Source organism: Notamacropus eugenii, chromosome 2, assembly GCF_028372415.1.
Source record: "Notamacropus eugenii isolate mMacEug1 chromosome 2, mMacEug1.pri_v2, whole genome shotgun sequence".
Classification (NCBI taxonomy): domain Eukaryota; kingdom Metazoa; phylum Chordata; class Mammalia; order Diprotodontia; family Macropodidae; genus Notamacropus; species Notamacropus eugenii.
The window spans coordinates 27963841-27990745 of record NC_092873.1 but is presented as its reverse complement, the minus strand read 5'-3'; the positions used below and the strand labels follow the sequence as shown (position 1 = coordinate 27990745).

Genomic DNA, 26905 nt, shown 5'->3' with positions numbered 1-26905 from the left:
CTGGCCCATAGTAGGCACTTTACAGGTGCAGACTCCCTTCCCTGCCCAACATTGCCAGTGGCAGCCCCTTCAGGTGGACTGCGGCCATGTTGGACTGGAAGAAGTCACCCACTGCAGTTTTCAGTGGATTTCTTGGTCCCTCTTTGGTGTGATCTGGTGACAGCTGCAAGGTTTGGCAGATGTAAGTGCTGAGCAGTCCACCCAGACAGCCATCTTACCCAAAGCCAACTGTCTAGTGTCTGCCTCCACAAGAGATTGACAGATTCTTTGCTGAAATCCTGGCAGAGTGGATCCCCAGCATCTCTGTGCTGCACTACCAGTCTGGTAAGCTTGTCCCAAAGGAAATGTGGTTCCTCCAGCAGGACCTGTTCTTACTGAAGCCTGCTGCCATAGCCTGCCTTGCTATCAGCCACTGCTGCCCTTTCCAAATGTCAAAAGCAGCTCTTTCCCGACATCCTAGATCAACACTGGAGAGTGAGTCTTTTCTGCCCTTTGGAAGATCAGGAGGTTAGCCTTCCGGCAATTCTGCTCAGGGTGTCCATAATCCAACCCTATTGCTGCCTCTCCACTGCTGCAGCCCCTGCCCCTTCCCAACCTGCACCTACATCTCCCTTTCTGTACCTCATCTGCCCATGGGGCTCTGAGCTCCAGCTGCCCAGGCTGGAGGCTGAGAATGTATGAGGTGTCCTGAATCAGATTCCAGGGAAGGTCTCCCACTATCCTCCCTCCCCTCACTCAGCCCCAGGCCCCAGGTTTCCTGGATTCTCTGGGTGGGAGGAGACCCAACCCAGTGCCTGCAGGAACCACCCAATGGAGGTTGGCAAGATGCAGATGGTGCCAGGAGGGCCTGCTGGTGCCAGGCTGTGGTTCTCCCAGAGAGCTACAGCTCCGTACAAACTTGTCTCCAAGACTTTTTTCCACCAGAAATACAAAGTCTCTGATGGAAGCAACTGGGTGGATCAGCGAGAAAGGGGAAGGCAAAGGGCGTTGCCCAGGCTGCAGGATCCACCTGGTCCCACCCCGATCCCCCCACAATCCAAGCAACAAGAGAGACCTGGATCCCAGGCTGGGGCTAGTCCAGGAGAGGAGCTGAAGGACTTTGATTCTCCCTACCCCAAGGATGGACAAAGAGATGAGCAGATTTTGCAAGATGGACAAGGTAGGTTTCTGCTTCCTCCAACTCACTGCTGACCTTCCCCCCGCTTACTTACCCCCATCTTTTCCCCCATTCCCCTCTGGCTTAAGGTGGGGGTGTATCAGGGCTGGGAGTGGGGCAGGTCATCTCTCTGGAGGATCAGTGTGTGCCCAGGGTCACTGGCAGAGAGCCTGATAATAGGACCACAGGTTGGTTAGGAGAGTGACTGACAGGGATGGGGGGTTCTCCATAGTGGATGGCGCTGAAGATTTTAATGTCTGGCTAGACTGCCAAGTGATCCAAGGCCACCCCAGGGGCACTTAAGCTGGGACTGGGAGATTCTCTGGGAGGGAAGATTGAAAGGGCCATCCAAGCAGTGGGACCAGAAGTCAGGGAGACTGCTGGAGGGCCATTTCCCCTCGTCTCAGTCTCATGTTCCTCATACTTGCAAGGGGGCAGTTCTTTACTTGACTTCCTCCAGCTCTCCTCATGCCAACCCTGGGAGGTAGGTCCAGCAGGTAGTGTTGACCCCTTTTGACAGAGAAGGAAACTGAGACTGAAAGATGAAGCTATTGAGTATCTGAGCCCAGCAGCTGTGGGCTTCTTGGACTGACTGAGCCTCAGAGCATAGATTGACCTGTAATTCCAGGTTCTCAGGGAGTGGTCAGGGAGGCATGACCCCCCAAATGGGAAGGGGCAGCCCTAATGTATTTCTGGTGCCTGAAATGCTAGGTCCCAGAGGCCTGGGCTCCACCCGCCCCACCCCTACTAGTGTGGACTTGTGTTCTGCTGGTCGTCCTGAGTCACCAGCCTGCTCCTCCCATCCTATGCCCACGTCACACTCAGGAGCAGCAGCGCTGGCACCAGCCCAGTTTGGAGGTGGGGCATGGGTTTGAGTGGAGAGGCCTCTTGGATCAGAATTCCAGAGCCCCCCAAGCTTGCCCAGGCCTGTCTCCCTCTCATCTCTTTCTCTCCCTCCCTTCCTCTCTCTCTCTCTCTCTCTCTCTCTCTCTCTCTCTCTCTCTCTCTCTTTCTCTGTCCCTCTTTCTCTCTCTCTCTCTCTCTCTCTCTCTCTCTCTCTCTCTCTCTCTCTCTCTCTCTCTCTCTCTCTCTCTCTCTCTCTCACACACACACACACACACACATCACTAAGCCAGGAGTGGCTGAACTGGAGGACTAAACTTGGGCCCCAGGAGGGAGCATGCCCCTCATCTCCCCTGGACCTTGGGTGTCTAGATGCCCCAAACAGCAGTCATCTTCCATCGAGGCTCAGCTCCCAAAGAGAACCTTGGAGGAGGGTGTCTGAATAACTAAAAAGCTCCCCAAATTGTTAGACTAGACGGAGAGTAAGAGAGAAAATGGGAATGTGATTGATGAAAATAAGGGATGAAATGAACCCCACAACTCCCACCATAAGAGGCTAACCTTAGCCCTCTAGATAACTCCAACCTAACCTTAGTCCAGAGTGAACTCATCCTTTCTTCCATCCAAGAATGACCCAGAAGAGTCTTTGGACACTCAGCCCCACCTCCTGGCCTGGCCTCCCATTAAGCCCACCATTTCTTGAGGTGTCCAAAAAGGGGGAAAGAGGTGACTGACCTCCATAGATTTGGCCCCAGGCCCATCTCCTGCCTAGCAGCGGCACAGCTGGAGAGATGCCAGGCTACTCTGGGCCAACAGATGAGCCCTCGGGAAAGCGTTGGGTAAATAGAGAGTTAGTAGTAGGCCAGCCTCAGTCAGCACCCTTCCCACCACCCCCAAGAGCAACATCTATAATAACTGGTTACCTCCCATCCTGCCCTGTCCGGTCCCAGTAGCGTCCCAGCCCAGCCCCTGCTCTGGGACCTCCCCTGGCCTCCAATCTCCACAGCCTTTCAGGATGGAGGGTAGAGGGAGGAGGAGGCTCAGGGGTAGGGTCACTAGGGCCTGAGGGCTGGGTAGGGCCTATTCCTTCCCCAGGAATTCCACCTTAAGGAGTCTGGTGGCTCCTCCCTCCCCGGCCTACCCCCAGGTATCCCCGCCCTCAGGTGAGCTCAGGCCTGGGCGGGGTCGGCCGTCTCTCTCTGGGCGCGGCTGGCTGGCTGGCAGGAACAGCTCGGAACTGAGCTGACTGACCGACCCACTGGCCCAGGACCGGGCTGAGGGTGATGCAGGGCAGGGAGGTCCGGCCAGAGCTCAAGCTCTGCTGAGCTCCAGACCCAGTCCCAGTCTGAAGCCCCAGCTGGTCCTGCCACCATGCAAGACAGTAATTTCCTGCTTTCTGCCCTGCAGCCCGAGGCAGGAGTCTGCTCCCTAGCCTTGCCCTCAGACCTGCAGCTGGACCAGAAGAACAAGGAGGCCTTGGAGGCAGAGAGGGAGCGGCTGAAGGTGGCCCGGGTGCAGGAACAGGTCCGAGCCAGGATGCTCCAGCTCGGTCAGCCTTCGAGGATCAACGGCTCCCTGGCCGGTCCCCTGATGGATTCTGCAACCAGTACAGGCCTAGACAGCCCCAGAGGTACCGACTGACCAGGATGAGGAGGGGGGGTCTCTTGGGCCAGGTCTGAGGGGCTGCAGGGAGGCAGAGGGGGAGCCACAGGCTGCCAGTCACAGGAGAGGCAGGGTAACTGCTGTTCTAGGGCGTGGGAGGGTGGAAGGGCAGGAGGCCCAAGGCCGTGCCCAGACTCCAGGCCCATTCTCTGACTCACTAGGAAGCCTTGGACTGACTCAGTCTGGGGATCCCTGGCCCCACCCAGAGGGGGATGAAAAGGAGCTCCTGGGGGTCCTCAAGACACACAGGAGGCTCCAGCCCAGGGGTCTGGTTGAAGGGAAGGGGGACAGTGTCAGGGCTAGTTCTGGGGAAGGAAAGGAGTCCAGATGTTGGCTCTCTCAAAACCGTGGGTTCCTCTGGTGGAGTTTCCCCAGAGGAATCCCCAGTCAGATTCTAGTCGGGGAACAGTTTTGGAGAGGGTGACACTTGTGGGAGAGGCTAACATCCTCTCCAGCTCTCTGAGTTAAGCTGGGGTTCCCTCACTTTCTGATCTCACCTGCTTCCTTCACTGTTCCACTGGGGCACAAAGAAATTCATAGTCCCACCCAGAGACAAATCAAGAAGCCCCAGCCCCTCAGGACCCCTCCCAGGGGTTGGGAAAGTCACCCCATCAGGGACCTTAAACCCTTTGGCTCTCCATGGAACCTTATTTGGGAAAAGGAGGGATCCAGGTGGCATGCCTCTACTAGAAAAACCTGCATACAGGTTGGAGCCTGCTGGAGGGCAGCTGGCCCACTGAAAAGCCAGAGGGATGGACAATAGGACCTATCAGGACCCTGGAGAACCAGAACATGAGGCAGAGTGGGCCTCAAGCCCTCAGAGGCTTCCACAGAGTGGAAGTTCACCTACTGGAGGGTGGGGGTGGGGTGGGCAGGAAGGAGGCAGCCAAATATGGGCACTAATTACAGCTTGTAAAAAGCATCAGAGATGGCTACTCATGGCCAGCCCTGACAATTAGGAGGATGATTATAATTTGGGGGAGTGGGGTTTGCAGGGAGCCCAAAGATGGGGGTGTGTACCCCACTGGCGGAGCCTCCCTGGCGTCAAGGGGTTAATCTCCCCACCCATGAAGCCTCATTAAACTGGGCTGGCAAGGGGACCTGGGGGATGGAAAGGCCTATGTGGGTGAGGAAGGGGTGTGTTTGCCCCTGGGGGTGGTTGATCTGTCTCTGACCAGGCAATGTACAGGGGGGCTGGGCCAAAGGCATCTGAAGAGCTGGCTGGAGGGGATCCCTCAATGAGGAAGCTTCCCCAGTGACCTTGGCCCCCTTGGGGACTCTGACAATTCCTCCTCTTTGCCAGTTAGGATAGGAACCAGCCAGCCCAGCTCCTGTCCCAGTCCCCTTAAATGCTGCCCTTGGCTCTCCTGGGGCCTTAGCCCCCCAGATGAAAGAGCTGAGGAAGCAGTCCTTTGTGGCATCTGCACTTTCCTCCTGCCTACCAGCCCCTCACCAGGCATGCCAAGGGCCCCCCCTTCCTACTCCAGCCTCTCTGCACCAGTGTGTGTCATGATGTAGGCCAGAGCACCTACCCCTGCCTTTCCCTGCCTGGTCCCACTGTCTTACCCACTCACCTGCCCTCTGGCCTCTTGTGGTCACCTCACTTGCTCCTTACCCCCCCCCCTCCTTCGTGGCACACATTAAGCCCTGGTGCAATGTTTATTCTTCCCCCCACCCTCATCGGGCACCTCAGGACAAAAACAGAAGAGTCCCTGCCCCCTGGAGCATGGAGAGGAGAGCAGGAAGGAGACCCAGGGCAGAGAGGAAAGGGCTGAATGAGGCATCTGACAAGGAACCCCAGAACTCTGAGGGGAGACTCCTCAGACTCAGACAAAGTTATTTGTAGTATTAAAGTGCTGGGTAAATGCTTACCATTGTCAGGCAGGCTGTCACCGATGGCTGATTCCTAAATCCTCTTGGAGGGAGGGGGGTGTCACAGGATGCTGGACTAGGTGCAGCAGCTAAGGTATAACTTCTGCAAATCTGTGACCAGGAGGGTCTGTGTTCCAGCCCTAGGGGCAGGAGATGGCCTTGCATCTACTCCTGTGTCCTCACCTTCCACTCATTCTGGCTCCCCTCTCCCCATCTCTCCCTCTACCCCCAGAAACTCAGAATCTAGAAGGGACCTCACTCAGGAGCACTGTGCCAAGTCCAGATAGGTTTAAGCAGAGATATCCTCAGTCAATATACCTGACCATTGGGCCTCCAGGTCCTCCAGAGAGGTGGCCCACTTCACTTAGGGACAGCTCTCATGGTGAGGAAACATCTCCTCGGATCAAGCCCAAATCTGCCTCTTCCCCTCCAGCCCCATGGCTCCCACCTCCAAACGTAGCATGGTCCCCTAGCACATGAACTTGGCCCTTCACCATCCTAGTGGCCCTCCTCTGGACATGTTCCATTGTGTCAGTGACCTTCCTAAAATGTGGTTCCTGAAACAGAACACAGGCCTCTGGGAAAGGTCTGGCTAGAGCAGAGGACAGTGGGCCTACTGCCTTCTCGGTCCCCTCTTCATGGGGACTGAGATCTCAGGAGGGACTCATGGTGCACCTGCAAGTCACCAAGCCCCCTGGATCTCTTTCAGACAACCCGCTACCTGATCTTGCTCTCCCATCTTAGACTCAGGCAGTTTATTTTATGGAGCTCAGGGCAAGACTGCATTTTCCCACCTTGAATCTGCTTGAGATTTAAAACCAGCTGCCAGGATCTTACTCTGTTGCTTATTTATTACATTAGCCATACCTTCCAACTTTGTGTGATTTGCAGATTGGATGAACCTTCCCTGCATGCCTTTCTCCAAGTCATTGATAAAAAGGTTAACCAACCCAGATCTCAGAAGAGATCTTTGGGGCCCTGCACTAGAGACCTCACGCCACACTGCCAATGGACTGTTCACGACTTCTCTGGTCCAGCCAGTATGTCTATTCTGAATCTACTGAGTTGTATTATCTTTGTATCTGTCCTTGGAGAATTGTAAAAGGCACTTTGCCAAAGTTTGAGACTTAAATCCAGACAAACTCTGCCAACAGCGTGTTCCCCGCCCCCCCATCCACCGTCCAAAATGGAAATGGGTTTTGTCTGACATCACCTGTGCTCCCTGAAGCCAGGCAGGTTCTTGCTCCTTTCTATCTCTGGTTCTCTTTCTAAATATTGACCAGCTACCTCTTCAATGATCTTTCAGGAACCTTTCCAGGAATCTAAGCCCACTTAGCTCACAGTAAGCTGCAGGCTATTCTCTTCCCTTTTTTTTTTTTTTTTTTTTGGAAAAATGACCCAGGGCTTGTCCCTCTCCAGTCTCCAGCCCCTCCTCCCATTTTCCTCAATACATTAGATTTCCCTGGCAGTGGCTCTGTGCTCATCTCCGCCAGTTCCGTCAGGAGCCAAAGCTGGCCCTCATTTGAGCTGGGGAACTCTCTCAGCTCCTGCCCATCAGGCATTTTTGTTCTGTTATTTTGAGTGCAAAGGCCTGTCATTCTCCTTGTCTGAGGAAATAGAAACAAGCCTGATTTGAGCCTCTCTGCCTCATCTCTCTCTTGTGTCACCTGTCACTGCCCCATCCACCCTGAGCAAAGGTCCCATCCCTTCTTGGATCCTCCTTCCTCTCCCAGTAGAGCTTAAAGAAAAACAAAGTCTTTGGTTATCTTGGGTCTCCATCAGCAGCTCCAACTCCTTCCTTATGCTATCTGGACTGGACTGTGCCCTGCTCTTCTGGCTGTCATTTGTGTGCTGTCTTCTGTACAACCTGTGCGCCAGCCTCTTCAGGCAGCTATTATCCCCTCCACCCCGTTGGAATGACTCCCCTTTGTGCCTCCCTCCCATGATACTTTCTAACACAGTGCCTGGCACATGGAGTTTGATAAGTGACAGCTGGCCATCCCTAGCTTGTTCACCCATCCTGGTTTGCTGGTTGTCTCTTCTATCAGATGGGGAGCTCCATGAGGACAGATACTGACCTTGCCTCTCTTCATAACTCCAGCACTCAGCCCAGCACTTAGCCCAGAGTAGATGCTTAAGAAATGCCAGCTGACCAGTCCCTGATCTGATTTTGGTCCCTGGGATCCTCTCTGGTCTTCCTCTAGAACCTTTGAAATCAACATTCAGAAATCTGGAGTGTATTACCTCTCTGCCTCATTATCAGATTCTAGGAAGAGTGGGCACTCTCAGCATTTTGACTTAACCTCCAAGAGAATGCCATCTCTTCATTTCACCCACTTTTGGAACGTTGGAAGGGTGTAAAAGGGGCACCAATGGTAGGCTTTGAAGGAAATTAGAGTTGATAAGAGCAGGGACTGATGAGAAAGGGGTGCATCCCCAGGAGGGTGACAGATCAACATGAGAGGAAAGGCCCACTGGCTCTGGAGTCAGGCTGAGGATCTGGGTTTAAATCCCACCTCTGACATTTGCCGCCTGTGCCACTTTGGAAAAATCACTTCCCCTCCCTCCATCTCAGTTCCCTCACATGTAAAATAGCAGGCTTAGACTACATGGTCTCTGAGCTTTCTTCCAACTCTAGGTCTGTAATCCTATCAACCAATGGCCAGAAGTCTGTATGGCTGAGAAATGGTATATTATGACCCAAATGTGAAATAATCCAGGAGAAGTGGGCTGAAGCCAGGTGGGAGGACACTCCGAATGACAGGCTGAGAAGTTTGTGTTTTTCCCAGAGGTATTGGTTTAAAGGGGGGCAGGTGCTGAAGAATGTTGAGCATGACTGGACCTGCACCTGAGGAAGGGTGTTGTGTCAACTTGTGAAGGATAGATTGGAGAGGGGGAAAATGAGGAGGGAAGCCACCTTGGAAGCTAGTCCAGGTGGGAGGTGATGAGAGCCACAGGCATGGAGAGAAAGGGGTGTGTGAATGAAGCCCACAAGACTTGGCACCGATGAGATGTGAGGGGTGAGGGAAAAGGAAGAAGGAAGATGACTCAAAGGTGACAGCCCTGGGGGACTGGAAGGATGGTTATGTCAAACTAGGAAGAACAGCGGGCTTAGGGAGAAAAAAAATTAATTCTGTTACAGACATGTTGGGTTAGAGATTACCACTAGGCTCCTGGTGGTAGGTTCAGTTGAAAGGGCCAATGAAAAGACTGTCCCAGCAAGGTGACGTGATTTATTCCAGGTTGCTCTGATAGGAAATGTCAGAGACAGGATTTGAACCCAGGTGTCTGACTCCAGAGTCAGGGGATACATTAGGTCTTGATGTATAGAGTTGTAGGTCACATGATAATTGAACCCACAAAAGTAAATGGTGTCATTAAGGGAGTGAGTGAAGAAAAGAGAAGACTCAGTATGGAGCTTTGGGGACACCCAGGGCAGGAAACAGAAGATAATCCAGTGAAAGAAGCTAAAGAGGTTCAGGTAGATCCAGAAATAGGAAAGGGCAGAGTCACAGAGAGCAAGGGAAAACAAGATCAGACCAGGTACCTGGGAGGAAGGGAGCCACAGCATCCCAGGCTACTGAGAGGAGGTCCCAGACTGAGTAGCCTCCCAGAATCTGCAAGGTCCAAAGTGAGGGGAAGGGGAGGCAATGACCTTAGCAGTTCTTCAAGGCTTCCATTCTCTCAGTAAAGTAATAGACAAGGTCCTCTGCTGGGGGAAGGCATAGGATTGTACAGGGAGTGTCAAGCCCAGCGGCATTCAGCAGCACAGGAGGAGGAGGAGAGGACCAAGATGGTTCAGAGGGTGATCCATGGGTGGAGTTTGGCCAGGCGTGAAGGGCAGAAGTTCACCAGGGCCAGGCACTTAGAAGTAGAAGATCTCATACAGTTGGGTTGGCCAAGTTGAGGTGAAGACTGTGAAGCGAGCCAAGGGATGGAGGCCCAGAGGAGGCAGCAGTAACAGTAGCATGCTGAGAAAGCTGGTCTCAAAGCCAGGAGGACATGGGTTCTAGTCCTGTCTCCAACAACCCAGGGTGGCCTGGCAAGGAATGACCACTCTAAGATGACAGTCTGTACTGGAGGACATAATCCCCTGAGTGAGTGAGTGCTCCCCACTGTTAAGAAATCACAGGCTTGGCCAAAAGAAGGAGGAGGGGATGGGTTAGTTAGACCATGGGTTAAGTGAGAATGAAGGAGCGAATAACCCAGTCAGGAAACCCTGGGCAAAGGGGAGTCCAGGGAGGGGGAGGGGCAAAGGAGACCAAGATAAAGGCAGGAGGGCAGCAGAGTGGGTGAGCAGGCAGTAGGATCAGGGATGAAGTCTAGGGACGTTCTGGCTCTGTGAAGTGGAGACGGCAGCCTCTTTTACAAATTCTGTATTCCAAATCTTGCTCAGCGGGTGCTAGGAAGGACAGAGATGGGGCTGTGAAGGAGAGTGTACATGCACTGCCTCCCCCTCCCTGGACTCCCCAGGACTAGAGTGGGCAGCCAGGGTTAAGTGAGCACAAAAAGATGGAAAGAGTGGAAGAGGAGGAGGTCGGGGATGAAGGGAGTGTGTTAGTGATGCCAGGTACTCCAGAAGATACTGGGGAAGGGAATGACTGGGGGAGGCACCTGGGAAGACCATGACCCCAGTGAATTAGGGGAAGAGGAGCTGGGAGGGACTTGGCAGCTATGGGATGGGAGAAGCACTAGGAAACTAAGGCTCTCTCCCTTTAGATTCCAGCAGGAAAGGACATTGGGCTGGTTGAATTGTTGGCACCAGATCCTCTGCCCCCTACCAAGCTGGTGGGGGATGCTATGTACCCAGGAGGTGCCCTGTCTCTGGGCAGAACCCATAGAAGTGAAACTCTGAATGGGGCTGCAGCTGCAGTCCCTTCCTCCCCAGCTCAGGGATGGAGATCATATTCTCAGATCGTGTAGGGATTCAGGGCAGAGGAGAAATCACCTCCACACCTGGTACCCATCCACCCATCTGCTCCTGTTTGATGACACACTTACTTCCCTTTGCAAGAGGGGACACCTCCCCCCTACCCCTAGGGATCCCACAAGGGTGTGGATCTAGAAACCACACATGTAGGACACGAAAAAACCATGATGATGCAGATGTGGACAGTTGTGTATGTTGGGCTACTCCAGCCTGAATGCAGCAGGACCTTAGGGACAAGGGATGCTGGGAGAAAGGCCTCGAGAAATAAGGGGAGCCAGATTGCAGCTGCGCCCTGAAAGGTAGGCAGAAAGTATACGGTCAAAGAGGAAATGGGCATGATGTCTTCAAGGACTGTGGAGGAGACCATCCCAGCTCGGGGGGGGGGGGGGGGGGGGGCGGGGAGGAAGGGTCAATGTGGGAGAAGAGTAGAAGCTAGGCTTGGAATGCCAAGCTAAGGAATCTTATTTTTTATCCTAGAGGTAATAGGAAGCCGCTTAAGATTTTGGATCCAAATGTATGTGCAGAGCCTATATCAGATCACAAGCTGTCTTGGGGTGGGGGAGGGGAGAGATGGGGAGAAAATCTGGAACTCAAAATCTTATGAAAGTGAATGCTGAGAAGTAAAAATAAATATTTTTAAAAGGTTTTTGAGTAAAGTGGTGCCATAGATGTCCATGAGCTTTAGGAAAACCACTGCCTGGTGAGTGGGAAATGGATTGGAGAGATAAGGAGAGACTTAAGGCTAAGAGATCAGTGAGGTGCCCTTTACAGCAGCCACTATTTCATTTCTGCCTGATGCACAGTAGGCATTCAATGACTGTTGACTAGCACAGGCTCGGGGTGGGTGGTGCTGAATTCCAGGAGTGGCAGGAGGCAGATCTAAGGTGGGGGGGGGGGGGGGGGAAATTCACCAGACAAAAGCCAGGGGAGGAGAGGGGAGCCCAGAGAAATGGGGGATCCTCGATGTCAAAGACGCAGTGAGGTTGAGAAGGATGAGAGTTAAGAAAACGTCTCCGGGAGTGTCCCCAGCTCAGAATCAGAGAACTTCCTAGTTGGAAGGGGCCAAAGAGATCTGCAGTGCATTCCATGGGTAATCCGAAATCCTTTTTACAAAATCCCGTTGCCACCTTGCCTTGGTTTGAAGCATATCCCCTCCACCGGGCAGCCCCTTCTCCACCAGGAGCCTCTCTGTAACACTGGTCCTGCCCAAGGCAGGGCAGAGCAGAGCCTTCCTCCACCAGACAGCTCTCCTGTTCCCCTGAGACTTCCCTTCTCCACACTGATACCCCTATTTCCTCCAGCCTGTTCTCATACAACATGGGTTCCAGACCTTTCCCATCCCCAGCTGCCTAACTCAAATGCTTTCCAGTTAGTTTATCAGAGTCCCTCTTGAACCTTGGTGCCCAGAACGGAATGTGGTTCTCCAACCTCTATCCCCTCTTCCAGAGCCAAGGACGTAAGAGAGATTAGGACCCCTGGCTTGGGGGGAGGGATTCAGCCATCGAGGGGGGCAGTCTGCCTTCTGACCACTGGTGTCCCTCCCCAGGCTTCTCCAGGGGTCAATACCACACAATGCAGTCTGGTGCTGGCTTCAGCTCTCGCTCCCAGGGCATGAGCATGGACAAGACCATGGTAAGCCCTCCCGAATTCGATCTCGAGGCCTGGGGAGGTCATATTGTTCCCAACCCCTTGGACCCTAGGCCAGGCAGGGTGGGGGGGAGGCCTGGGTTGGAAACGGGGACAATCGTGTCCCCCCACCCTCCTTACCACCTCCTTCCCCCATCCCACAGACTTTCCGGCCCATCTCTAAGCCTGCATACGGTACGGGGACCGCAGCCTGGTCCTCTCGCTCTGCTGTGGACCTAAGCTGCGGCCGGAGGTTGAGCTCTGTGCACAATGGAGGCTCCTTCGGGTCTACCGGCTACATGGGGGCCCAGCCTGCAGTCCCGGCACCTGCCCAACCTGTCTCCTACCATGACCGTGGGGGCCCCGGTCCCAGGGCTGACTATGACACTCTGAGCCTGCGATCTCTGCGCCTGGCAGGGGGCCCCCCCGGAGGCCTGGATGATCGCTACAGCGTGGTGTCTGAGCAGCTCGAGCCTCCAGGAGGGGCTTCCTACAGGGCCTTCAATTATGAGCGACAGGCGAGCTCAGCCTCCAGCCGTGCAGGGGGACTGGACTGGTCTGAAGCCCCAGATGGAGCCCCGGGCCGGACCATCCGAGCGCCGGCCATGCGGACCCTGCAGCGTTTCCAGAGCAGCCACCGCAGCCGGGGGACAGTGTCGGTGGGAGCCGGTGGAGGACTGGAGCACATGGCCCGAGCCCCTTCAGTCCGCAGCCTCAGTCTCAGTCTGGCTGACTCAGGACACCTGCCTGATGTGCGGGGCCTGGACAGCTATGGGGGTCACCGCACTCTACAACGGCTTAGCAGTGGGTAAGCCCCAGGGAGCAGGGCGTGTGGGGGAGTGAGGGGGGCTGGGGAGCCCCTCATGAGGGGTGAGGAGAGGGAGGTAGGCTGGAGGGGGGGAGTGGACAGTATGGGTTTCAGGGATACTGGAGCCCCTGAACCTGATCCCCAACCACCCGCTCCTCACTCTCCAGTTTTGATGACATCGACCTTCCCTCAGCTGTGAAGTACCTCATGGCTGCGGACCCCAACCTGCAGGTGCTGGGAGCCGCCTACATCCAGCATAAGTGTTACAGCGATGCAGCAGCCAAGAAACAGGTGAGGGCAGGACGGCCGGAGGGGCCTCTGGCCAGGGGCGCTGTCCCTGCCCGACTCTCCTGCCTCCCGAGGGGCTCCCTGTAACTGTGACCCTGGTCCGTGCCCCCAGGCCCGCAGCCTCCAGGCCATGCCGAAGCTGGTGAAACTCTTCAACCATGCCAACCAAGAAGTTCAGCGGCACGCAACAGGGGCCACGAGGAACCTCATCTACGACAATGCAGACAACAAGCTGGCCCTGGTGGAGGAGAATGGCATCTTTGAGCTGCTGAGGACGCTACGGGAACAGGACGATGAGCTTCGCAAGAATGTCACAGGTCAGGCTGGGTCCCCCACAGGGCCAGGCCAGCCACGCCCAGATGTGCCCAAGTGTTACTAACCAGATGCATGGCCATGGGCAGAGGGGGAGGTCCATATCTGCACACGTGTCTGAGAGGATGCATGGCCATGGGGGAGGGGGTTGGAGCAGGGGAGGGGATGGAGGTTGGAGCTTTCTCCTGCTCAAGTCCCAAATGAGGGAGTCAGATTCCTTCAGGGTAGCAGCTCTCCAGGGGTGGGGAGGCTATTGCTCACCCCTGATCTCTGACTCTCAGGAATTCTGTGGAACCTGTCATCCAGTGACCATCTGAAGGACCGCTTGGCCCGAGACACCCTGGAGCAACTGACGGACCTAGTGCTGAGCCCCCTCTCAGGCTCTGGGGGACCTCCCCTTATCCAGCAGAATGCATCTGAGGCAGAGATATTCTATAATGCCACCGGCTTCCTCAGGTGCCCAGACCTCTCTGACCCAGTCACAGCCTTCCTTGTCTCCAGTCTGGTCCTCAAGGATCCCAAGAGGGGACCCAGGTCCATCCTGTGGGGGTCTGTGGGGTCTTGGGGAGACAGAACTCACCAGCTCACTCCAATGCCTAGGCCCTACGGGAGTCAGGTTACCTCATGAAAGAGTCCCAGGCCAAGCTCCCCTTCCAACAGACAAACCTGTGGCCTCTGATTACCCCACTTCTTTGCCCCAGGAACCTGAGCTCAGCCTCCCAGGCCACACGGCAGAGGATGCGAGAGTGCCATGGCCTGGTGGATGCACTCGTCACCTACATCCACCATGCCCTGGATGTGGGCAAGTGTGAGGACAAGGTCAGCAGGCCCTGCCTGGGTCAGGGAGGGTAGAGAAGACCAAGGGTGTCCCATCACTGCCCCCACCCAAATCTGTCCTCTTGGGGGAGGCACCTTTTCCACCTCAAACTCCCGCTCTCTCTCCAGCTCCATCCCTCCCCCCAACAGTGGCTGTGACCACTGACCCATCCCAATTCCCCCAGAGCGTGGAGAATGCCGTTTGTGTGCTCAGAAACCTCTCCTATCGCCTGTATGATGAGATGCCACCATCGGCGCTACAGAGGCTGGAGGGCCGAGGACGTGGGGAAGCTGGGGCCAGCAGGCCTGGGGAGGTCGTTGGCTGCTTCACCCCCCAGAGCAGGAAGCTCCGGGAGGTAGGCAATGAGAAGGGGAGTGGTGGAGAACAGCCCAGGTGCTGCCCTTGGGAAACTTAGAGGCCAGGAAGTCTGGGGTGCACTAAAGTTGATAGGATGCTCTCACAACTGCCCCATGTGATAGGGATTGTGAGGATACAGGGCCCATTTTACAGAAAGGTAAACTGAGGCTCAGTCTCTGACAACACCAGTCTGCACAGCCTGGAAGAGGCAGTGCCAGATGATCTTGGAGAGAGGTCCCAAGAGTGAGGGCCTGGGGAACTAGTGAAGCAGTGAGTCTGACTGAAAGGAAGGAATGAGAAGATAGTAGCTTGGCTTGGTCAGCATGGCCAAGAGCAGAGGGTGATCCTTGGAGCAAGGCCTTGTGGGAAACTCAGTGGGGATGGAGAGCTGGAAATGAGAAGGGCTTCCTATCCTAAGACCCAAGGAAGGAAGGGTGGGTGGGGAGGAAGCAGAGAAAAGGGGTGCCCACTGAGAGTCAGGCCATGCCTGGGCCTCACAGCGCCCCCTATCTCCCCAGCTGCCCCTGGCAACAGATACGCTGACCTTTGCTGAGGTCTCCAAGGACCCCAAGGGGCTCGAGTGGCTCTGGAGTCCCCAGATTGTGGGTCTCTACAACCGACTCCTTCAGCGGTGTGAGTTGAACAAACACACAACAGAAGCTGCTGCTGGAGCCCTGCAGAACATCACAGCTGGTGACCGAAGGGTAAGTGCGCCTCCACAGAGGGGCCAGGAGACTCCCAGAGGAGATTCAGTCCGGGATGTAGTGAAACCTGGAGAATTCCAGAGAGGGGGGCGGGGGTGGGGGTGACCCCTGGTGGAAAGGCCAGGGACTGCAGGCAGACTATCCTGGAGGAGCTGACTTGGAAGACCTGGGGAGCAGAGGAACAGTGAGAGCCCTCAAACCCCTTAATTCTTCTTTGCCCTGCAGTGGGCAGGCGTGCTGAGCCGCCTAGCCCTAGAACAGGAACGCATCTTAAATCCTTTGTTGGACCGAGTACGGACGGCTGATCATCACCAGCTGCGCTCACTCACTGGCCTTATCCGGAATCTGTCACGGAATGCACGGAACAAGGATGAGATGTGTGAGTCTCCCTTATGGTCCAGGGATAATGATTCCCTCATCCCCTGTGTCCCAACTGGCCCATGGCCTGATATTGTCCCTCTTTTCCTGGCTGATGGTCCAGAGGGGAGGAAATGGGGTCATATGGGGAGTGGGGAGGGATGCTCATGAACCCCAGTTCTAATAAAAAGAGGGGTTCGGGGGAGCTATCTGCCACCCTCTGACTTCTCCCCTCTACCCATGAGGGAGGCAGCCACCAAGGTGGTCAGTCATCTGATTGAGAAACTACCAGGGAGTGTTGGGGAAAAGCCACCTCCTGCAGATGTGCTGGTCAACATCATAGCAGTGCTCAACAACTTGGTGGTGGCCAGTCCCATTGCTGCCCGAGACCTCCTCTACTTTGATGGCCTCCGAAAGCTCATCTACATCAAGAAAAAGCGAGACGGGTCAGTACCAACCCCTGAGCCCAAGCCCTGATAAAAGGGGAGGTAGGCATTGGGAAGTAGGAGAAATCAGATTCTCTTCCCCTAGGCTGGGGTTCTTCACCTCCGCCCTCGACCTCCCCACCCACACCAGCTAACACCTTCCACTCCTCCACAACAGGCCTGACAGTGAGAAGTCCTCCCGGGCAGCCTCTAGCCTTTTGACCAACATGTGGCAGTACAGCAAACTCCACCGGGATTTCCGGGCGGTAAGTGAGCCTGTGCTGAGCAAGATGCAGAATGGGGGCGCAGAGTACCCAAGATTACATGGGAACCTGGTGGAATAGGGAAGAGAGAGATCCATTTTTTCTTACTTGAAAATGTACCCCCATTAACTCCTCCCTCTCCATGTTGCAGAAAGGCTATCGGAAGGAGGATTTCCTGGGTCCATAAATAATCTGAAGAGGAGGAGGTGTATGGTGCGGAAGCTAATGAGCAAACCCCTCCCCCACTGCTGTGTGGCACTATCTTGGCTCAGCTCTGCTCTTGCCTCTTAGCCCCTGGCCGTGTCTACTTGCACCTGCCCGGGTCTGGCCTCTAGGCCCCCACTGCTGTTTTGGGTGGGGTTCTGAAGCAGGCTGACTGCTTACAAGATGGGCAGAGGGGGCATGCACTAAGGACATGTCCAGGACTCAGGGGAACTTTGGGGGCTTTGGGATGAGCCTGGTTATCAAGACGGGGCAAAAGCCCCTGGCTTCTGGGTGTAGGGATGCTTGGGAATCCTTTGGTGTTTTAGGGGGCCTCCAATCTCTGGAGGCCCCCACTGCTGTGGCCCCAGGGTCCTCCAGGGACTCACCCAATGCTTGGTATAGGGAGTGACTGGACCCAGCCAGACATGCACACACAATCACAGCCACAGATTGGAGATCGGGGCCTGAGGATGGCCTAGGAGGGACTGGGGCTAGGACAATAAAAAAGGCACTGGTCTGGTGGGTGTTTGTTTGCATTTTCTGGGATCTGGAAGACAGGCCTGGTTGGGTGAAACCCCCCAGGGAGTATGGGCCCTCATTAGAGTGACTGCCAGGATGTCTGAGCTGCCACTGTAGAATTCTGACTGGCTGGGGGTGGGGGTGGATTCTCTGGAAAAAAGAGACCTTAGCTCCAGGGATATGTGGAAATCACATACACATGTACACACACTCATGCACACATGTGCACATACACACACATACACACCAACTTGCACAGGAAGGATGTATGCAGTTTTGCACAAGCTGTGGGAGTATCCCAGACCCCCCAACCCCCTGAGGAAGAGCCAAGCTCAGGGCCAGATATGGGAATTGTCACTTTATTGGCAGAAAACAGAAATAGGGTGAAACCTGGGTTTCAAGGGCCCCAGACTTGAGTGCCCTGGATGGGCCAATCCCTGCATGGCCTGAGATAATCAGGAGATTGAGCAGAGACACAGGCTCCTAGAGTTCAAGCCGGAACAACCATTAGGGGTCACACAGTCCAATCTCTCATTTTGTAGCACAAGAAACAGGCCTAGAGAGGGTCACTGGCTTCTGATTTAAAGGAGATACTCTTCACTGCTGTGCTCTGGTCCCCCCCAGTGTAAGGCTCTGTACCCCCAGTCCAAGGACAAGTGGGAGGTTCCTGGCAGCCTACATATCATCTTCAGTGACTAGGCAGTAAAAGTCAGTGCGGGCCCCATAGTTGCGGGATCCCAGGTCAGAGACATCAATCTCATTCCGCTGGGTTTCTCCACCAGAAGCCTTAAGGCTTGGCAGCTCAGCAATTGGGCTTATTCGTGGAGGGGGGAGGTCTTTAAAGATGGGTCCTCTAACACCTGTGGAGAGAATCAAGGTCAAGCAACTGCCACACACACCCCACCCCTCCACCCCCTATTCCAGGCCCAGAGGACCAGGCTGGAGCAGACTCTCCATTCCCAATGGTTTCTCCCTAGCAGCAGAGTGGAATGAGAGGTAGAAGGGAGGCAGGCTAGCACTCAGGACTCAGGAAAGTGGGCAGAAAAACCTCGATGTGTACCTGTGGGCAAGGGAGCATCCAAGCTGGGCCAATGTCACAATTGCCCCCAGGACATCACATGCTCATCCCCAAGTGGATTTAGGGTTACCTTGCCAGCTAAGATCCCAGAGCTAGAGGCCCAACCCAACTGACCTTCCCAAGTCTTCAGTTGCTTCAGCCTGAGAGCCCCCCCAGGGGCCATTTCTTCATCAAAACCCTGATTATGGGGCCCTTACCCAAGTCTCCTTCAGGGTCAGGGTCAGGGTCCGGGTCTGGGCCAGGCCGGCCCTCCAGGAAGCCACCATGGAGGGTCAACATGGGATCCTTGTCCTCCTGCAGCTGAGTCTGGGGGTCGCTCACCATAGCCCTGTAGTGTACCTTTCTCGGCAGGGCTAGACGCAGTTCCTTCCAAAAGTCGGAGGAGGGCGTCTGCAAGGTGACCAAGGGATGTTACTCAGATGCTGCTCCAGGGGTTCTGGGCTGGGAGTGGGGCACAACCCCAGAGTGGGTATAAATGTGAGATTTCTAGGCATCAACCATGAAAACCAGTCTCATGGCACAACAGTCTTCTGGGTGTGAGGGTTACATGCCCACCATACACCCTGTGCATATACACACATGGAGGCCAGAGAGAAGCAATCCTACTCTACAGGCCATCACCCTCAGGATTCCATGAAGCCCCCTTCCCCTCCTACCACAGAGCCCCTCACCCCTTTCTTTTACCTCTCACCCCCAAAGGCCCGTGGCACCCCCTTCCCCTCCTACCACAGAGCCTGGCCTCCATAGCAGCAAGGTCACAAGGTGTCGGTGCTGCCGAAGCAGGTGGAGAGCAGGGTGTAAGGGACTTCGACTCTGACCCTCAAACGTAATGAAGATGGGCTTTCGGGACAATTCAAGGAGCCGCCACAGGCCTTCCCTATACCAGCCAGAGTCAGGAGCAAGGTCATAGAGCTGGTGAGATCCTGAGCTCAGAACCCAGAAGGCCGTGTGACCACCAACCTCCACCCCACCCCCCACACTCACACTCACACACACACTCTTACCCACATACACTCACTCACACACACACACAGCTTTCCCACTGTGGCACCTGAAATTGTGTCTGCACCAGGCCTGGCCCAGGAAGGCATCTGAGAGAACCACAATAAGACGTCTGCATCGGCTGAGGTTCATGATCAGATCTGCAGAGGGCTCTGGAGGGGAGGGCAGGGGAGAGTAGCCTGTCAGGGAGATCTAGGCAGGGAGCCCCTGGTGCCCCTAAGGGCAATTCTGAGAGGAGGAGGCCGCTGAGGGTATATCCATCAGGAGAGAGGGTGGCCCAGGGTCTCTGCTGAGGCAGAGCTACTTGGGGCAGTGCGCAGTGTGTCCTCCACCTGTACCTGAGTTGGGGAGGACATCTCTGTCATCCAGGAGAAGCTTGTAGCCATGCCGGTTCTCTAGCTGTGGTTTTAGGATGAAGTTCACAAACTTCCTGTCTTCTGGAGAGCTGGTGTAAGAGATGTAGGCATCGTAGAGCTTCCCATCTGAGAATGAGAGGGGGAGGGAAGGGGAGGGGAAGAGAGGGGAGAGGAAGGGAGAGGATGAGAGAGGAGGGGAGGGAGAGGAGGGAAGGGAAGGAAGGAAGGGAGGGAGGGAGGAAGGAAACAAGCACCTCTTAAATGCCTACTATGTACCAGTGCTATAATAAGTGCTTCACAAATATTATTCCATCTAATCATTGGGACTCTGGGAGGTGAGTGCTGCTATTGTCCCCACAGCCAGACAAAGGTGAAGTGGCTTGCCCAGGATCACACAGCTAATAAGAGTCTGGGGCTTGATTTGAACTCAGGGCTTCCTGACTCCTTCCGCTGAGCTGCCTCCCAGTAGAACAAGGGATCAGTTGCCTGGCCCTGGTGCTATCTGTTTCTCCACCCTGGCCCATGAGCCTGATATTTACTTTCTTCCTTCTTTCTTTTCTTTTCTTTTCTTTTCTTTTCTTTTTTTTTTAAGTAATAGTCTAGTTTAGTATTTTCCAAATTTTTAAGATTTTTTATTTAACGTTTTGAGTTCCAAATTCTATCCCTTCCTCCCTCCCTGAGAGGGTTTTGGATCTAGGTTACACTATGTAACCATGTAAAACATTTCCAGATTAGTCATTGAGTATAAGATGACTCAAATAAAAGAAAAAAGAAAGTAAAAAATAGCCTGCTTCAGTCTGTATTCAGTCAATATCAGTTCCTTCTCAGCTTCATCATGAATCCTTGGGGATTGTTTTGGATCATTGTTGTGCTGAGAAGAGCTGAGTAATTCACAATTCTTCACCGAGCAATGTTGCTAGGACTGTGGACACCGTTCTGCTCACTTCACTAGGCAGCAATTCATGTAAGTCTTTCCAGGTTTTTCTGAAACCACACTGCTTGTCATCTCTTATAGTACAATAGTATTTTACCACAATCACAGACCACAAACTTGTTCAGCCATTCCTCAATGGATGGGCACCCCTCAATTTCTAATTCTTGGCCACCACAAAAAGAGCTGCTATAAATATTTTGGTGCAAATAGGTCCTTTTCACTTTTTATGTCTTTGGGATATAGATTTAGCAGTGGTATATAGCTGGATCAAAGAGTATACACAGTTTTATAACCCCTTGGCCATAGTTCCAAAATGCTCTCCAGAATGGTTGGATTAGCTTACAACTCCACCAACAGTGTATGTGTCCCAGTTTTCCCACATCCCCTCCAACATCTAACATTTTCCTTTTTTGTCATATTAGTCACTCTGATGGGTGTGAGATAGAACCTCAGAGTTGTTTTAATTTGCATCCCTCGAATCAATAGTGATTTAGAGCATTTTTATAGGACTATAGATAACTTTGATTTCTTTGTATGAAAACTGCCTGGTCATAGCCTTTGACCATTTATCAACTGGGGGATGAATTGCATTTTTATAAACGACCTAGTTCTCTGCATATTTGAGAAATGAGGCCTTTATTAGAGAAACTTGTTGCAAAATTTCCCCCCTGCTTTCTGCCTTCCTTATAATTTTGGTTGCATTGGTTTTGTTTGTGCAAAAACTTTTTCATTTTATATACCCAAAATTATCTATTTTGCATTTTGCAATACTCTCTATATCTTCTTTGGTCTTAAATTCTTCCCTTATCCATAAATCTGACAAATAAACTATTTCATGCTCTCTTAATTTGCTTATAGTACATATAATTTGCTTATGTATAAATCATGTACCCACTTTGACCTTATCTTGGTATATGGTGTGAGATTTTGGTCTATATCTATACCTAGTTTCTGCCATACTGTTTTCCACTTTTCCCAAATAATAAGTTTTTGTTCTAAAAGCTTGGATCTTTGGGTTTGTCATGTATTAGATTAGTATGGTCATTCACTATCATGTAATTTGTCCCTAATCTATTCCACTGATCCATCACTCTATTTCATTTCTTAGCCAGGACCAGACTGTTTTGATCATTACAGTATCTGTTTTCCTACAGATGAGTCTGATCCCCATTGTGGTGCTATGTGGGATGGGAAGGACCTTGTGATAGCCCATAGGGCCTGAACCTCCCTCCCCCAGGACTCTAAGCTGCTCACCATTCATCTCCACGTCCCCATATTTGTCCCGATACCAGAGCAACATACGGAGACGACATTTCACATAGAGCAGGGCCGCCACAAACAGGACAAGCAGGACCAGGAGAGAAGCGAGAACAGCCAGGATGTGGCCAGCAGGGTCTGGGAAGGGGGAGAAAGGGCCATCCTGGAGCTGGGCATCTCCAGGGCAGTGGGGGCAGGGGCATGTGGATCCCTGCCTGGCCCCCACCCAAGGCCATACCTGTCCTCTGCAGTGTGAAGGAGGCGCTGAGATTCCGGAGTGTGCAGCTGAAGGTTCCATAGTCCTGGATACTTGTCAGGTTGGCCCCCAGGACACTGGACAGGACCCCTTCAGAGGCATTGGCCCCACCCCTGAGGAGACCCAAGGGAGGCCCCAGCCACACTCACTGCCCCTGCAGGGAGAAGGCTGAGCCTAGAGCTCTGAGTCCCTAGGACTACATGAGGTACAGGTAAGTCACACACTTTGCCTTGCCCTAATGTTGAGCTGAGCTCCCATAGCAGCTGGGGAATGGGGGATGGCAGAGGGGTTTGGGTCCAGAAGCAGATCATTTTGGAGCAAGCAGGCCCCAAGCTGGGCTCAGGACACGGTCCCTTAGGAGGAGGTTCTATTTGGGGGAAGGAGTTGGGGAGGTGTGTATGGCCCAGGCCATCACTCATCCCTTCCCCTCAACCCCCTTTCTCATCTGTGTCCCAGGTGGGCATTAGCCTACTGAGGTTTACATTCCAGTCAGTCACTCCCTTGCCATCCCTCTTGGCCAAGAATTCACTCTTTTCACCTCCCCCTACACTCCCCTCAGTCAGTGTCCAGGACAGTCACTTCCCTACCCAACTTCTGGAGAGAAGGAGTGGGAGTAGTATCCCTCTACAGCCTTGGAATTAGGGGCAGAGTTACAGAGCCCCCAGGGCCTAGATTAGTCACTCCTCTCTAGCCTCAATCTTCTTCTCTGTTACCAGGTAACAGGTTTTCCCATCTCTGAGGTCAGGGAGGTCTCCATCACTAGTCATGACCTGCTTGCCCCTTAGGTCTGGGAGGGTGGGGAAGTGGCACTTGGAGGTGCCTGGTTCTTGGTCCTTGAGCACCTCAGACTCAAAGTCATCCTTACCAAAAGACTTCCTGAATGTCATAGGGGCTGTGGTTCCCAAGCAGATGACCATTCTTCAGCCACTGGACAGCAGGGGGGCAGTGGGCCTCAAAGGCCACTGAGAATGTGCAGTTCAGAGTGACCTGACTATCCAGGGCTGGCATCAGAGCCTGATCCTTCAAAGGGGTGAGGATGGTGGGAGCCACATCACAGAGATCTACAGGAGGGAAGCCAGCCATTCACACTGTGAACCTCAGAGGGGCCAGGCTCTGAGAAGCATGGTACTTAGTTGGCCTGTCTGCCTGAGCTCCCCTTCCTCCTTCCAGCCTGACAGCTTAGAGGGCAGCCACTTCACAAGTGATTTGCCTTGCCCACCTGACCACAGGTATCCTCCTGAGCCCCTAGGGCATGAGAAGTTCACAGATGCTCCACTCCTTCAGGGTAGGTGGACAGGGTCATAGGCAGATCCCGTGTTGGGGTCTCTTGCCTTTCCTGGCCACTGGACTCTATTACCATAGCCCTGGAGTAGGGATGGTCCTGAACCCCATGCCCAACAGAGTGTAGAGTCTGGGATGGTGGGAGAACATTGGCCCCACTTCTGCACTTCTCTTGTTCCTCTGCCATGAGGCCTGAACCCTCTGGAGCTCCCCATTCTGCTGCTTCTCTATCTAGGTGGCCACTGCTGCTGGGTACCCCTGTGATGCCAGGCTCTCCTGCTTCCCACTTGCTCTGAATCCCTAGGAGACACCCACGTGACCCACATGTGATATCTTTATAAGATTCTTGAATCTCAGACCCAGAACAGAAACTTAGACATCACTTGGTCCAATCCCCATATTTTAGAGATGAGGAAACTGAGGACAGGGAGAGGAATGAACAATCCTTGAGATCAAGAGTTTATATTGTGAAGCAGTCACACTTCTCAGGGGGCCAGGGGGAGGTGCTAGCTATGGGACAAAGGGAATTAGCCCTGTGGCAGGGAAGCCCAAAGACCTCCAGACTGGGAGTCAGGACACCTGGGCCCTGGACCTTTATTTTTGACTTGCTGTGTGGCTTCTGGCCAGGCCTCAGTTTCTCCATCTCTCAAATGAGCATAAGATTCCCTTGTCTGACAAGCTTTGGAAGCTGTGGGAAGGCTCCAGCCTCTTGGAAAGAGGGGTGAGTGGGGCACCTTCTCCACATTGCCCAACCACAGCTCAGGGACTCTAGAGGTGACTGGAAGTGGTTCTTTAGGACCCAGGGTCTCTCTCCTCCCCCTCCAGATCAGAGTACTAGATGGACCTCCGATTGGCATTTAGGGCCATGACATCCTCTGGGCACCAGGGCAGTGAGCTTTGTTCACCCCAGGGGAGGGGGTTGGGGCCCACGATAAAGTAGAGCATGGTATGGGAGACATGGGCTCAGGCCTCAACCCTGGCCCAGGCTGTGGGGAAAAGAGTTGTGCATAGTTCTCTAGTTTTTCCCAGTAAGCCCTTCCAGGACTCTCCCCTACCTGCCATGGCTGGGGGGTGGAGAGGACCTTTGCCTCTGGAATCTCTCTGTGAACCGCTCAGATGAAGGCCGAAGTCAGCTCTGCTCCCAACCAGGACCAGCCCAGGGGAAGGCCTGGGCTAGCTCAGTCAGAGGGCCTACAGCAAAGCCCAGGCTCTACTCTGTCCTGTCCTGTCTGGTCTGGTTCCTGTAGTCAGTTTGTCCTAGGCCAGTCAGGCGCTACAGGCACTACACAGAATGAAGGCATTCAATAAACAGGTAAGCACGGGACCAGTTAAAGGCTAACAGTTAAAGGGGCCCTCGTGGTATCTATCAAACACCGCCCTCTCCCTTCCTCTCACCCCACAGTCTGACCTCTGCACCTTTGTTTTCCTCTATCTCTTCCCCTCCCATCAGACGAAAGCTGCTTTTTCCACTAGGAGCAGGCCCAGTCTGGAGGAGGTCGGTCACCTGTCTTCAGCTGCTTTTTTCCAGATTCAGGTCCGGCCATTTGCTTGGGTTTAAAAAGAAGCTCTTCCAAAGAGGCCAGCTCCTGCTGCCCGCCACTGTCCTCACAGGTGAGAGCCCCTGCCAGCCGGCCTATCACCCACCCGGAAGTGGTTATGGGCTTGTTTTGGTTCAGAAAAACTCATGAACACACAATCATAAAAGAAGTCGAGCACTTAGGGGTTGGGTTTTTTTTATCTGAATTTCTCCCTTGTAGCTTCCTGGCTCAGTGGTCACATCCTTTCCTCAACCTAAACCCCACCCAAACATTATTAACCCCATCGAGTCACCTGGCAGCAACAATCAGTGTCTGGGTTGGAAAAAATTTCCAACATTTTAGCAAGTCCCCAAACACTCAAGTAAGTCTAGACATAAAACATTATAGTAAACACCAAATCAAACATTGTGGCAAGTCCCCTAAGTAGTAAAGCAAGCACTCAAACATTGTAGCAAGTCTCTAAATGTTGTGGCAAGCCCCTAAACATTGTATTTAAAAAATCCCTAAGAAACATTATAGCAAATACCTAAACATTGTAGCAAATCCTTAAACATTATAATAAGCCCCCTAAGAAACATTATAGCAAATATCCAAATATTGCAGCAAGCCCCTAAACATTGTAACAAGTCCCCTAAGAAATGTTACAGCAAACACCCAGACATTGCAGCATATACCCAAAGCCCCCAAACATTTTAGCAAGACCTCAAACAAATGATGCAGCAAGCTTCCCAATGGTGTATTTGCCTTGAGTTTTCCTGAAACTTGGGAGGGGGAGAGGGCAGCCCTGTTGTGACTGTTCATGCCCTGAGAGTATTTCCTAAAGCTCCCCCAAAACTCTGAAATAACCTGCCCACTGGAGAGCTAAGAGAGACCTACAAGAAAGGGTGCTGGATTGTCAAAAGCAGACTGTGTTTGGCTTCATTAAATACCAGGTCCCCAAGGATGGGAAACACCCAGCGCCACTGATCCTGAAGGAACCACAGGAAACACAGCCCTAGTACTGAGTGCCAGGTGCCAGGGGCTGGGGGTGGGCCAGGCCAGTCAGTCAGGCCACAGCCAGACACAACAGTGAGATGATTCAGTCCCTCTCTACTGCTCTCAGAAGCTAGGGACTTGAGCCAAAGATGTATTCATCCTTCTTCCCTCTGCTTGGGGGAAGGTCTGGGAAACTAGCTCCATTAGATGACTATACACCCTAGGCCAGGCCCAAAATCTGAGGGCTCTGATGCCCAGGGCAGGGAGACTGACAGTGACCAAAGGCTTTCCAGTTGGGCCACAGCTCAGAAGCAACAAGACCCAGCACATACAAAGGCCTGCCTACCTTCTCTCTTTCCCTTCCCCACAGTATTTCATCCTAGAAGACTAGTTTTATCCTTCCACACTCAGAACCCCTGGGGAAGGGGAGGCAGCCAGAGACTGGAAGAAGGAAGTATCACAGAAGGAATAAAATGTGAGAGAGAGGAAAGAAGATTCCTCACACCCCCAACAAGGCCTTCCAGGGTAAATCAACAGAGTTCTTTGATGGCCCAACAGCCAGGCAAGGTGGCCCTGGCAGTTTCCTGTGTGGGCCCAGATCCAGTCCTGTTCCCTCTCCTCCTCCTGGCCACTTAATGACCCTCCCCCATTTGTTTCCCTTCCTCCGGCACTGGGGCCAGGGAGGAGGAGAGCCTTCCTAGCTGTAGGTGGGGAGGGGGAGGGGCTAGTCCTCTGCTCAGGCAGGAAGCTGGGCAGGCAGGCCTGGGCTGAGGCACTAGCCCTTGGCCTAGGAAGTCCCCTCCCCCCAGGGTCTGGCTGCCTGTACCAGCCCTGCCTTTACCCTAAAGCTCTGCTGCCACACTCCCATCCCATTCTTCACCCCCCTTTCCCCGAGCCACCCAGGAGAGGGGTCCAGACCTGAGTCTTGCAGCTTGCCTCATTGCTCCCCCAGGTCCCTCTTACCGGAGGCTTGGCCAGCCAAGTGGGCGGTCTGCCTCACCTGAACAGGTGTACGGCAGCTCTGGCAGGTGCAGCCCCGCCCTCGCTCCTTCCTTTCCTCCTTTCTTCCTTCCCTCCCTCTCTCC

General features: G+C 53.7%; 2 protein-coding genes across 8 annotated transcripts; one reads left to right on the top strand and one right to left on the bottom strand.

The window, feature by feature from the left end:
- Positions 1-1030: 1030 nt before the first annotated feature.
- On the top strand, positions 1031-17146 carry PKP3 (plakophilin 3). 3 transcript variants are annotated; one of them, XM_072639568.1, is made up of 14 exons: positions 1031-1159; positions 3407-3629; positions 12010-12095; positions 12254-12897; positions 13065-13188; positions 13298-13502; positions 13779-13953; positions 14199-14316; positions 14499-14669; positions 15190-15375; positions 15601-15754; positions 15986-16178; positions 16336-16423; positions 16572-17146. In XM_072639568.1, the coding sequence occupies exons 1-14, from the start codon at positions 1121-1123 to the stop codon at positions 16605-16607; spliced, it is 2442 nt and encodes an 813-aa protein (XP_072495669.1). In that variant the 5' UTR covers positions 1031-1120; the 3' UTR covers positions 16608-17146. The 3 variants fall into 3 exon arrangements, with proteins under 3 accessions (XP_072495669.1, XP_072495668.1, XP_072495670.1); XM_072639567.1 differs by lacking the exon at positions 1031-1159 and adding an exon at positions 2320-2838; XM_072639569.1 differs by lacking the exon at positions 1031-1159 and adding an exon at positions 3262-3279.
- A 340-nt stretch (positions 17147-17486) lies between these two features.
- On the bottom strand, positions 17487-26873 carry SIGIRR (single Ig and TIR domain containing). Of its 5 annotated transcripts, XM_072639572.1 has the most exons (11): positions 26739-26848; positions 24716-24940; positions 24363-24589; positions 22892-23087; positions 22009-22139; positions 21768-21908; positions 19562-19705; positions 19273-19375; positions 18948-19098; positions 18419-18611; positions 17487-18003 (listed from the first exon to the last, which is right to left on the bottom strand). In XM_072639572.1, the coding sequence occupies exons 3-11, from the start codon at positions 24367-24369 to the stop codon at positions 17819-17821; spliced, it is 1251 nt and encodes a 416-aa protein (XP_072495673.1). In that variant the 5' UTR covers positions 24370-24589; positions 24716-24940; positions 26739-26848; the 3' UTR covers positions 17487-17818. The 5 variants fall into 5 exon arrangements, with proteins under 5 accessions (XP_072495673.1, XP_072495676.1, XP_072495675.1 ...); XM_072639575.1 differs by lacking the exon at positions 24716-24940 and having other exon boundaries at positions 26784-26873; XM_072639574.1 differs by lacking the exon at positions 24716-24940 and having other exon boundaries at positions 26739-26831.
- Positions 26874-26905: the final 32 nt, after the last annotated feature.

Excerpts from the sequence above, each read along its gene's own strand:
- PKP3 (XM_072639567.1), top strand. The coding sequence starts at position 2,791 with ATGCCAGGCTACTCTGGGCCAACAGATGAGCCCTCGGGAAAGCGTTGG. Across the intron at positions 13,189-13,297 it reads ATGCAGCAGCCAAGAAACAG|GCCCGCAGCCTCCAGGCCAT; the intron begins GTGAGGGCAGGA and ends CCGTGCCCCCAG. Across the intron at positions 13,503-13,778 it reads GCTTCGCAAGAATGTCACAG|GAATTCTGTGGAACCTGTCA; the intron begins GTCAGGCTGGGT and ends TCTGACTCTCAG.
- SIGIRR (XM_072639575.1), bottom strand. Across the intron at positions 21,909-22,008 it reads CTTCACACTGCAGAGGACAG|ACCCTGCTGGCCACATCCTG; the intron begins GTATGGCCTTGG and ends CCCCCTTCCCAG. Across the intron at positions 19,706-21,767 it reads TGGGGACGTGGAGATGAATG|ATGGGAAGCTCTACGATGCC; the intron begins GTGAGCAGCTTA and ends TCTCATTCTCAG.